At 37.4% G+C, this 12,650-nt stretch overlaps 1 protein-coding gene across 4 annotated transcripts in view; it reads right to left on the bottom strand.

The window, feature by feature from the left end:
- LOC122563223 (metabotropic glutamate receptor 4-like) overlaps positions 1-12,650 on the bottom strand; it is a 1,237,105-nt gene that overhangs the window by 321,551 nt on the left and 902,904 nt on the right. For all 4 annotated transcript variants that reach the window (XM_087973618.1, XM_043716807.2, XM_043716804.2 and 1 more), the window contains exon 9: positions 8,554-9,489. In XM_087973618.1, the coding sequence (XP_087829744.1) occupies positions 8,554-9,489 (936 nt within the window). The remainder of the gene's footprint in view (positions 1-8,553; positions 9,490-12,650) is intronic.

Genomic DNA, 12,650 nt, shown 5'->3' with positions numbered 1-12,650 from the left:
ATATGAACAGATAGATTAGAGGAGCACTTACATATGTAAAGGTGCAGGGCTGCAGAATATAACAGAAACAGAATTAAGACCAGTGCTCAATTTGAAACCAAGGAAACACTTTTCACTTTGAGACTGTAGTTAGCTGGAAGCCAATGTAGGTCAGCAAGCAGACAAGTAATGGATAAATGTTGCTTAGTAGCAAATTAGGAAATCGGCAGAAGAGTTGCGGATGATCTCAAGTTTACAAAGTGTTGAACATAGGACACAGCCAATAATGTGTTATAATTATCAATTCTAAACATGGCCGATATATAAAGGATTCAGCAGGAGATTCAGCTCGGGTAGGGCTAGAGACAGACAATGTTACAGGGGTAGAAATAGGCTGTCCAAGTGATAGCATAAATATATGGTTTGAAGCTCACCTTGGGGACAAAAATGATGTCAAGGTTATGAGCAGCCTATCTCATTCTTAGATATTTGCCAAAGAGAGAGAGAGATTCAGAGTGAGTTAGTAGCTGGGCAACAGATTTTGCAATGATAGATATGTACATATCAATGAGTGCATATCTGCAATAATACACTTTACAAAATAATTCAACGTCTGCTTCAGACAGGAAAATGATACAAAAATGAGAATTACTTAGCATGAGATATCAGAATTTATTTTATTCATGAAGTGTATAATACATTCTTGCCTTAAGGAAAATTTATATTATCTATTTTAATAAACTGCAGTTTTTCAAGAACTGATACATTTATCACTATTATTGTTGGATTAAGCCTTCTCCTTTTTTTGTTGACAAGTAGAACCAGCATATTTATTTTATATTTAAAATGAAATTACCCTTTTTAAATTTAAGTTATCCAATACCAATCTTCAGCCATAAAGGTGATAGAAAATATGTTTTTTGTTTTCTATCAATGCTGTTCTACGTTAATATCTAGGGAGACAGAGTGTGATTCAGGGTGATTTGGGGATGTATTTTTTTTTCTGTAAAGAATTCACTTACCATCTTTCAGAGACTTGAAGTTTTGTCTTAGTGGTATGGAGAGTTTATAGTGGGACATTATTAATTTCTTTACGTAATGGCATAATTTGTGTTCATTAAAATTCATCAAAACATTAAAAATTCTTTTAAAATATCTCTGCATAGGACACCTGACAATGAAGTATAATTATTTTAAAAATCATCAGGTACTCAAAGTTGGGAAATTATGAGAATTACAAACTGTTTGGACACAATTTGAGTCAATGGTTGATTTGCCATTATTCAGAATAGATTTGCAGTGGATGTGAAATAATGAGTTCAGATTCATGTCACAATGTAGCAATTGATCGGTCTTACATTTGCTGGAAATTAGTAGCGTAACTTAATTAGGGACAAAAAGTTTGGAAGATTTAGACTTCACTCAAAGTATTTGCTGATCTATATTAGAAAATGGAAGTTTCTTTTGAAAAAAAAATACTATTGCTGTGATATTGAATCGTAATCTGCATCAAATGATCAGTAGCCTTAAACATTGGGAAAATTGAAGTTTCTGAATTTATGACCTGTCACAAAGATAGGGGCATCAATTTTAGTCTCCTCACTGGTTACTAATTCAGGGTGCACCACATGATTTGAAAGTAACATCTTTTGAGATTTTCAGAAATAAATATTAACAGTATTGCTAATTTTTTTCATAAAATATCCTAGAAAGTCTCCCCATGTGTTTTGAAATATTTCTTCAAACCTCTAGCTGCAAGTGAAGACAGGTAGTGATATATCTTTAAATTGACCAAGAAATCCTCAGCAATTACTGGGTCATTCCCAATCAGCAATGCTAAGAGAGGTAGTTAGTTCAAGTGCTATCCTCTAATACGCTCTGCAGCTACCTTAATAAGCACTGACATGCAATTTAAGGTCTTTAATGTTCATCGAGGCAGCTGTGCTCAGTTCAAGTATCAAATCCTTTACCAGGATGGGTGGCTTATGCAGGCTAAGTTGGTATTGCTGAATTACACCCATCCTCATCACATTGATGGCTCGAACTCAGTAGAAAGTAGCCCTTATTATACATATTTTTATCAACATTAGGAATAATTTTCTGAAGTTTTAACTACAGAATCAAAGACAGTTTTGAATACAACATTGTTTCTTTGCATTTTATTATCAGTTAACAATGAAAAATAATAGAGTAATTTCATAATATTAATTTTGGGTACATACATTACAAAGCAGTTGTTTAGGATTAATTGCTATTGTGCCATAAGCATTTTTCTTCTCCCAACCTCTACCAGGTGTTAAGATAGATAAATCTCTCCAGTGAAAATAAATGAATGTGTCGCCCAGTAAAATAAATGTATCTATCTATCAGGTTAAATAAATCTCTGCACATCCCCAATCATCCCAGATGAAGCACGGTCTCTGAGCCTTTCAATCAAACAAAATGAATCTTGTCATTCCTTAAGCACACAAAAAATACGTCTCCACACAGGAATATAAATAAATTCTTGTCACCAAACTGGCTAAAGTAATAACTGCCCTATGCATGTAAAATAAATAAATCTTTCTTTACCCTCATATGAATTCAAAGATAAAATCCTTATTTTAAATGGAAGCTCCATAACTATTTTGAAATACTAACAAACCAAATTCCTGAGAAATACACTCTACCAGTCTCTGTCTGTCTAGTTTGGAGAGCATATTTTCTCTCCATGAAAGTTCACTTCTAGTTCCATAAAGACTAGGTATAAAGTTAGCAACCACATGTTTAGGGAACAACTGAACTTGGAGTTTCATGTTCCTGCCCATATCAGAATGGAGAAAGAATAGATTTGAAGATAGCAAGCGTATATCAATTCTAGGATTCTTGCTATCATTCCTGCTGGGTGAGTTTTTTATGGCCCTGGGATAATGTTGCAGGTAATGAGCCTACACTCAACAACACCCAGCAAGGATGGGCATTTTTATAGGCCTTCGCTATTTTTATGGAGTCAGGCCAATTTATTTGGGTACAAGACTCTCAGTTTCTAAGACAAGTTATGAACCCTGGGTACTTGAGACCCAATAGGGGAGCCAAAATAAAAGTCGCTTGCTCCTGGAATTCTTTCATTAATTAAATTTGGAATGTGTTCATTCAGTTTCAATATTTCAATGTTGTATTGTAGGGTTCAGTCCCACAAAGGTAAATTGACCATTGTATTCATCAGCAATGCCTGGGTATTGAGATACCTTATAATACTTTTCCCATTGGGGTAAGTGTTAAATGTTCAGATAGAAGGAAAATTAAAATGGAAGCAAACTTTAATCACCTTTAGTCTGAGGAGCTGTTTCTAGACTTCTATGATTGACAGGACATCTAATGCAGGTGAAGAAAATATTGGGTTTCAATTCTAATAAACTCTAATTTGATATATCCTATGGCTGTTATAATGGCTGAACGAATTATGAATTCTAAGCTCAGAGTCAAAGGGTCCAGAACCAATTATCTCAGTAGGGGTTATGTTCAAATATGACCATTTCAATGGCCAGAAAAGGATTTCCTGTCTTTGAAGTGATTAGTGAAATATTTATTTTTACAGATTTATCACTTGAGCAGATGTAAGTTTTATGAATGAGAACTATTTTCACAACAAGTATCTATGCAGGCTTGTTAAAAGGCTCAGTTCAGTTTTCTGGAATATCATACTAATTTGTTATTAAATAATAGGTCCTCTGATTCTCGTCTCAAACATACAAAACACTACCCCATCCATCCATATGTCCCATCCATGCTAACTCAAGTAAATCCAAATCCCTCCACCCATCCACAATGGGCCCTCATGCCTACGTGCCAACACCTACATCTCCACTTATCCCAAAGGCCTGTTAAAACCCCATGACTATTAGGGCTAACTCACACCAACCTATACCCATCACCCTTTTCCCTCACCTCCATACCATGTGTCCACCAAAGGTAAACATCAAGACCTACGCTCAGATGAACTAAATTTCTAAGTACTTACTACAGACTTCACTCTTATTCAAAACTTTTAAATCTCCTTAATCCTTTATAAAAACAAACATTTGCATTCATTATCCCACATCAAAGCCAGCTAGGCATTTAGTAACCTCTAGATGCTGTTAACTCAAAGCTTCCCACTGTGATATAACAGATTGTGCAGTCAAGTAGTAACAGTATTTTATTGATAACCCTGAAAATGATGTCAGCATCATCTATTGAAGCTACAACCACAACTTTATTTCTCAAAACTTAAGGTGCTGACAATTTAAATAACTTATCTACTTGGACATTTCCATAGGCCTGATCTACCATTTATGAACATTTATACCTAGTCTAAAAAAAACTGTAACTTCTTCACTGCAGAATAGGATTTCCATTACCACAATGAAGGAACATATTTGAATTATTTACTATTTGATTTCAGTAAGCCCTGCTGAATTTGGATTTCTCTCATTTGAGAGTCACATCACACACCCCTTCTCCCTACCAGCAAATATAGGATCTCTCCAGCAGTGTAGTTTTGAATGTCCAGAACAGAAGTGCTTTATAGCACATCTGTTCTTTGTCTGAATAATTCAAGACATGATTGGAGGATGTGAATGAGTGACTGGTGTGTTGTTTATCGCTTGTTCTAATGTGCTTTGTTTCTTGGAGAAACACAATTGTTATTGACTTACATTTCTCTGATGAGATAAAAGGTCATGAAAAAAAAATAATTGAAATGAGAAACAATGGAAAAAGGCCAACTAATCAGTAGATCAAATAAGATTTAAAATACCAGTTAGAAGATGTAACATGGTGTGTTAACAACTGATGCAAAAAATAAAAGCAGTCCAAACATGTATGCTTGTTTTGCCATACGCATTCATAACCAATAATTAACGCTGTTTTTAAGTCATTGAGACACCAATTGCACAATCTAGACTTGCATTCATAGCTAATGAGCATTTTGAAGATTTGTCATTGATACATGTTGTGAACATGATGGTCAATTTGCCCACAGCAAGCTTCAATAAACAACATTTTGATGACATTCAGTTAATTAGTTTTAGTTGTATCTTTTGAGAGCAAAGTATTAGTATGTTTGAGGATGCACGTTTATGCTTTTCTTCAAAATAAGAATCTTTTGTATTTAACAGGACAGACGGTGCCATATTTTAACATGTCAACCAGAACATAACAGCTCAGGCAGTGTAATACGCCCTCAATAATGTGTTGAATTGCCACTCTACATTCTGGAATCTCTGAAGCAGGACTTAAACATGTAACTTGCTGATCCAAAGACAAATATACTACCAGCTGGGCACCATGTCAAGCAGCATTAAAAAGCCACTGTTAATCATAAATGCTTTATAACAGTTAAATTCTAAAACTTGCAAATTTAGCTGGATTATATGTTCCACTCACAAATAAGAATGATTGATGCTTGAAAAACCAAAAAAAGAGGCAGTTGAACAAACTATCCCAAGAATATAGTTTCAGTGCAGTCCCTACTGCATCATCTATAACATTTCTTTCACGTGGAAACAAGGAGAAAAATGAATCAACCGTGTCAGACAAAGATAACCTCTGGATAAAAAAAAGGTGCCAGTATACTGCAAACGAACAGGAAGCAATTTAAAATGACAATGGATATGATAGAGGCTGATCTGCTGAGTATTTATTACAGGAGGACTGCAAGGGATTTATGAGCTCTGCCTCCTTTGATGGCCTTTGAGAGTACGTGGAGCCATCCAATAGAAATATCTACATTTTCAATGAAATATATCTTCTGGGCGTTCTTAACGCCACAGCACATGCAGCTGTCAAATTTAAACATCCAAGTAAAAGCTTTGGAGAATAGGACACAATGGTAACCTCCTTACTTCCTCCACCACTCATTAGTAAAGATACATTTGTTGTGGGAAAATGGTGTACTATATAGAATATAGGAAAACTTGGCATCAGAAGCTGCCCAGTACTAATAGAGAAAAAAAAATCAGCCCTGTTTCACCATGAGTCCCTTTTGTCTACTGCCATGGTCTCTGTCTCTCTGCACCATATATGTTCTTATGTTTGTCATGCCTAAATTTCACCTCAGTGGGTGGTAGAGGAGCAATCTGTTCTTTCAAAACAAAAATCCAATTTCTGAGTTTTTTCTTCTGTCTATTTCTCATAAAGTAATTTACATTTCTGTAACCTTTATTTCTACAGTTAACAATCCCCAACACGAGTAAACCTTGCAGGGAAAGCACTCAAATCAATCCGATTTCTCACGATTGTTTTTAATGAAGCACTGTACATTGCTTCTGAAGTTAACATTGATTTGAAAAATTTTAGATCCATATGTCTTCCCATTTTGTTCCTTTTTACTTTGTGGATTTTAAATCTAATTTTCCACTTGTTTTTGCTTTGTAATGGTTGATATTCATGTACCAAAATGTTGTATTTATACTGTACCAAAATTGCTGAATTATTGTGATTTCCTCTCTAACTCAAGCTCCAATTGCAAACAGTAATTCATTTTAAAAGCGACGCATTAGACCAAGGTTATTTTGGCTCTGACTGCAGTCTCTGAATAACCAAGGTGAAAGAGGATCCAACTGTCTTCATGTAGCCTGAATTACATTACCATGCAGGGATCCTACTGTGAAATAGCAAGGTTAGAAAACAGATATTGAGTTGAAGAATATGTAGTATCGAGACTGAATAATTTTCAAACACAACTAACAAATGGTCACCTAACCACATTTCAAAATTGAGACATCAAGTTAAATTGAAATTATTGGTAATATTTTAGGTGTGTGCAGCATTTCCAGACATTATAGAACTTCAGCAGATTACAGACAGCTCTGAATTCTAAACTCTAAAGCTAGAAATACAACTGTCTCCTTCTGAACCAATGCACAAGGAACTTCTTAAAATGATTTTTTGTAATTAATCTTAAGTTAGTTGCTATTCATGTGATGCTATCTCTGAATTTATATCAAGCCATAAAAATATACTTTAAAGAGAATCAGTAAAGTGAATGACAATATTCCGATGTTGAAGAGATTCAAGTTGGGAAAATTCAATCAAACTAAACCAGAAACATAAAGTTGCATTTCCTATATTGAGCTCCTGGTGGGGAACTTTACCAACTGGCAACTGATAATAGAAATTCTGGGACACTTTTTATTTCATTTTCTGACCATTTTTATGAATGATCAGAAAATCATGCAGTTATTTCTATTACTTGCTGTTTGAAGTGTAAAATAGCAAGATTAATCCCAATATCATTTTCTTGAGGTGTTCTGCTTAAAAAGTAAAAGATCAGGTTTGCTTGTCAATGTTGGCATGATTTAATTATGGCTCTGATCAACAATTTTATACATTTCCAGTTGAGCGTTTGAAACATAAACAGCTATTTTTCGTATTTTCTAATTTATGATTCTCGATGTATAACAACCAGGCCTATGTTTTGACTATTTGATATTATAGCTGGTGCATTTGTCTTCCCTTCAAGTTTGTATTGCTTAAGTTATTTCAGTAACATTAACCATCCTGTGGTTATCAAAGTTTTTTTTTGATGATTAACATTAATGAGGGTGTGATACCTTGTAACAGCCTTGTCCTAATGGATGCTGTTAGTCTTTTTCAAAAATTAACCATATATTTTGTATTTTAAACAGTCTACAGATAGTATTCATAATTCACCATTAACTAAGCAAACAAACATCACCTTTCAAATAATTTTCTGCTTCTGTCTTCAAACTGCACTTTGTATATATAATTATCAGTGTGTCGAGATGTTGACAGCATTGATCAGTACTGACATGAAAGTCAATGCGTTTTCAGAAACATAGCAAATGAATTGCACTACCACACTCGTTACCTGCTTCATTTTGTTCCATTTAATTTGAGAGGAAGAAATTGCTTCAGTTCAAGGTCAGAAATGAGCAATAAGTGCCAATAACAAATCAATTACTAGCATTCAATCATTGAGAAGGATAATTACAAATATGGCACTGGGAAAGCAAATGAGAAATTTTACATATTATAATGACTTACTAGTGACTGGTCATGATCTAATCTTTACAGCTGGGAGAAAAAAACATACCTTTTCCTGGGAAAACGGTAGCAATAGAAAGCCATTAGCAGAACCGAACTGAACTGAGAACTGAATTAACATTACTCTTTGATCAAATCTGCTGACAATGAAAAAGCTTGAAGTAAACAGATTAATTCTCAAGTATATTTTTGCCCAAACACTTTCAGAGCTCCATAAAATAAAAGTCAATCTGGATTCACCATGAATGTTTAAAGTTATGATACCTGGATGAAGAGAATATAATTGACTTTCCTGTGTTTGGGATAGGTCCTGTGAATAATCTGGGCAATGGAACTCAGAAGATTGGAAAAGTAATAACAGATGATTGCAAAGGATGATGCACTATATCCTAATAGTTATTACATCCCCAGAATCACAATTATGATTCTTTGCAGGCTCATAATACCAGATAGATAAATGTTGTTAATTAATTTCAATGAAGCAACATTTGTGAATTACAGATTAGAAATAAGACAAAGTAAAGCTTTGCAGAGTTGTGTACTTACTTTTTCTGCAGACTGTGCAGTGCCGAAAAATATTGGAATGAAGGCTAACCAGACAATGCAGGTGGTGTACATGGTAAATCCAATAGGTTTGGCCTCATTGAAGGTCTCTGGAACCCCTCTGGTTTTGATGGCATAGACGGTGCATGTGACCATGAGGAGCATGCTGTATCCAAGTAAACAGATGAGAGACAGATCAGAAATATCACATTTGAGAATTCCACGAGCAAACTGAGGGTTGGCAGTCTTTTGGTCATCGTAGTCTATGTAGGAGTGGGGTGGGTCAGCAATAAACCAGATACACACACCCAGTAGTTGCACAGAGATAAAACTGAAAGTTATCATGAGCTGGGAGGCTGGACTGATAAACCTGGGGGCACTGACGGATTTTTTGCCTTGCTCGAATATCCGATATATCCTGTTCGTCTTGGTGAGTAAGGCCGCATAGCTGATACTCATACCCAATCCAAGGAAGATCCGTCGCATGGAGCAGATGGCAACATCGGGCTCTGCTATCATAAGGAAGGTAATAGCGTAACAGAGGAAAATTCCTGTGAGAAGCACATAACTTAATTCTCGTCCAGATGCTTTTACTATTGGTGTGTCATTATAACGTATAAACGTTATGACAACAAATAGTGTAGCAATGATACCAATAATTGCAAAGAATACAGGTGCAACAGCCCAAGGTGAATACCATTCTAACTTGACTATGGGAATTGGGCGACATCCTGTGTGGTTTTCATTAGGACGCATGTCGAAGTGGCAGATCTTGCAGTTATATTTATCCACCTGGTATTGGTAGCCATCACAGAGTTCACAATGCCAGCAACAAGGAATGCCCTTCACAATTTTTTTTCTTTCTCCTGGTTTGCAAGGAAGGCTACAGATTGATACCGGAACCTGACGAGATCCAGATTGCCATTGCATCGTGTGGATCTGAAAATGTAAATGAAGTAAATTAGAATCAAGCTGTCTAGTTCACAACTAATCACAAACATTTAAAGTTATCACCTAAATTGACAGCCTTATCATTGATGACAACACTATGATTGTAGCAAACTTGTAATCCTCTCAACACTGAGTTTATAACATCAGCCATTTCACAATGGAGATACAGGCAAACAAAGCCAGACACTTCCACACAGGGAACAGTGGAAATTTAAGGGGAAGATCATTACCAGATCATCTTCACCCAGTTACCCAATAGGTTTTGAAGATGCATTGGTAAAACACTAAGAGCTGACATTGATAAACATTTTTAATCACTTGTTTGATGAGTTAGAGACTCACAATTGGGTGAGAAAAGAAGAGCATTTGTATTTAGTTAGCTAGTGTTCACCTGCATCATCAACACGCAATATTGTAGTCGAGTTGTTGCAACAGTAAAAGACAAGTTAAAATGTCTGTCACTGACACAAAACCTGAAATTTATAATTGTTTTCTGAATGAATGCAATATTTTGTAAACAGTTATAATTGCCTGAAGCTTAAATTAACTTTAAGAACAGACTAGGTTAGCATCTGTACTACTGAGTAATTGCTTTGGAGATTGAAATTATTTAATCATTCCTGAATAAGTGAATAAAATGGATTTTGTTGGAAATCTTTCACAGATTGTTTGTTGTTTATTTGCTCTTGAGAAAATGGTGAGCTTCTTTCTTGATATGCTGTGGTATATATAATATCAGAACATTCACAGTGATGTTAAGGATTTTACTCAGTGACAGTGGCTTTGAGGGGAACGGATGTGGTTCCCATTCAGCTGCTGACCTTGTCATTCCAAATGGTGGAGGTTGAAAGAACCATTGTGCATTGAGAGTGAAGGAATTGAATGTTTGATGTGGTGTAGGCAATGCCAATCAGTTAGACTGCTTTGCCTTGGATGCTGTCATGCATTTGAATGTTGGTAGAAATGCATTCATCCAGGTAAATGGAGAGTGTTCCATCACATTCTTGACCTGGGAACAAGCTTTGCAGAGTCAGGCAGGTGCGTAATTCCCAGCTCTGAGCTGCTCTCATATACACAGTATTTACATGGCTGGTCCAAATCAACGTTCTGTTAATGGTAGCCTAAAATGTGTTGACTTTGGGAATTCAACAATTGTAATGTCATTGAATATCAATGGGAGCTAGTTATACTGTAACCTGCTGGAAGAAATGGTTACTGCTCGCCACTTGTGTGGCACAATTATTACTACTTTATCAATCAAGCCAATCCAAGGAAGGTGTTGCCTCAAGTACCACCAGAACATTACTTGCCCAACCAGGGGCCCGAACATTTTAGGCCACTGCTACACCACCATGAAAGATGCCTACCGCTCCATCCCTGCCGTCATTTCAGGAACTCCGACCACAATGCCGTGCTTCTTCTCCCAGCTTACAGGCAAAAGCTCAAGCAGGAGACCGCCTCACGGATACAGATCCAGTGCTGGTCAGAGGAGGCAGAGGATCAACTCCGGTGCTGTCTGGATTCGGCTGATTGGGCCATCTTCAAACAGTCCGCAGGTACCTTGGACGAGTGCGCCACCACCATCACAGACTTTATTAGCCAGTGCGTAGAGGACTGCACACCGAGGAAGTCAATCCAGGTGTTCCCCAACAGGAAACCCTGGATGAATCAGGACATACAGAACCTGCTAAAAACCAGGTGTGAGGCCTTCAGATCAGGGGACCCACTCAAAAATAAGGAATCCAAGTATGACCTTCAAGGAGCCATTAAGACAGCCAAGGACCAATACCAATCCAAACTAGAGACCCAGACAGATGCCCGGCAACTATGATAAGGACTGAAAGACATCACAGGTTCTAAAAAGAGAAAGTGCAAGATAGCAGATGATGACACACCCCTCCCAGATCATCTCACACCTTCTACGCATGCTTTGAGCAAACTTTTGGTAGAGAGATAACACCTATTCCGACAAGTCTTAACGAACCTATCCCAACAGTCACTGCATCGGAGGTCAGACCAGTTTTCCTTTGTGTGAATCCAAGGAAAGTAATGCGACCAGACAGAGCACAAGATCATGTACTCAGAGCATGTGCAGATCAACTGGCAGAGGTCTTCTCGGATATCTTCAAACTCTCCTGGCAGTAGGCCACTGTCCCTGCCTGTTTCAAGAGGGCCAACATCATCCCTGTGCCCAAGAAGGCTCATGCAGAAGATCTCAATGACTACCGCCCAGTGGTCTTAACGTCAGTGGTCATGAAGTGTTTTGAAAGGCTGGTCATGGCATTAATCAACTCCAGCCTTCCCACTACTCTTGACCCACTCCAATTTGCCTATTGGACCAACCGATCCAAGTCAGATGCCATATCACTTGCTCTTCACTTCCTCCCTAGAACATCTTGACACCAAGAACAGCTATGTAAGAATCCTACTCATTGACTACAGTTCAGCCTTCAACACTATTATCCCCTGGAGACTGATTACAAAACTTAGTGATCTCGGACTAAGCCCTAGACTCTGCTACTGGATCCTCAGTTTCTGACCCACAGGACACAATCAGTGAAGATCGGGGACAATATTTCACCTTCACTATCACTCAACACTGGACCCCCTCTCCCACCCCAGGGGTGCGTACTCAGCCTCCGACTGTACTCAGGGTTTCAAGAGGGCCACCATCATCCCTGTGCCTAAGAAGGCTCATGCAGGATGTCTCAATGACTGCGTCGCCAAATATCAGATTAATGCCATTTACAAGTTCGCTGATGACACCATCATAGTTGGTCAAATCTCAATTGGCGAATAAACAGATTACAGACGAAAGGTGGAAGACCTGGAAAAATGGTGAACTGAGAACAACCAAGCTCTCAATGCCGACAAAACCAAGGAACTCATTATTGACTTTTGACTGGATGTTACTCATGCCCCCACCCCCCTACACATTAACAATACAGAGGTGGTATGAGTGGAGAGTGTCAAGCTCCTGGGAATTGTCATCCACAACAAGCTTTCTTGGATTCTTCATGTGAACGCACTGGTTACAAAGGCCCAAGAATGTCTCTTCTTCCTCAGGCAGCTGAGGAAATTTGTTATGACAGCAAATACCCTTGCCAACATTTAGAGATGCGCCATCGAGAGCATTCTGCCTGGATGTA

Source organism: Chiloscyllium plagiosum, unplaced genomic scaffold (assembly GCF_037043375.1).
Source record: "Chiloscyllium plagiosum isolate Xiang-an unplaced genomic scaffold, Cpla_swu_hap1 HiC_scaffold_26, whole genome shotgun sequence".
Classification (NCBI taxonomy): Eukaryota; Metazoa; Chordata; class Chondrichthyes; order Orectolobiformes; family Hemiscylliidae; genus Chiloscyllium; species Chiloscyllium plagiosum.
The sequence above is the reverse complement of the archived record's forward strand: the minus strand, read 5'-3'. Positions and strand labels throughout refer to the sequence as shown.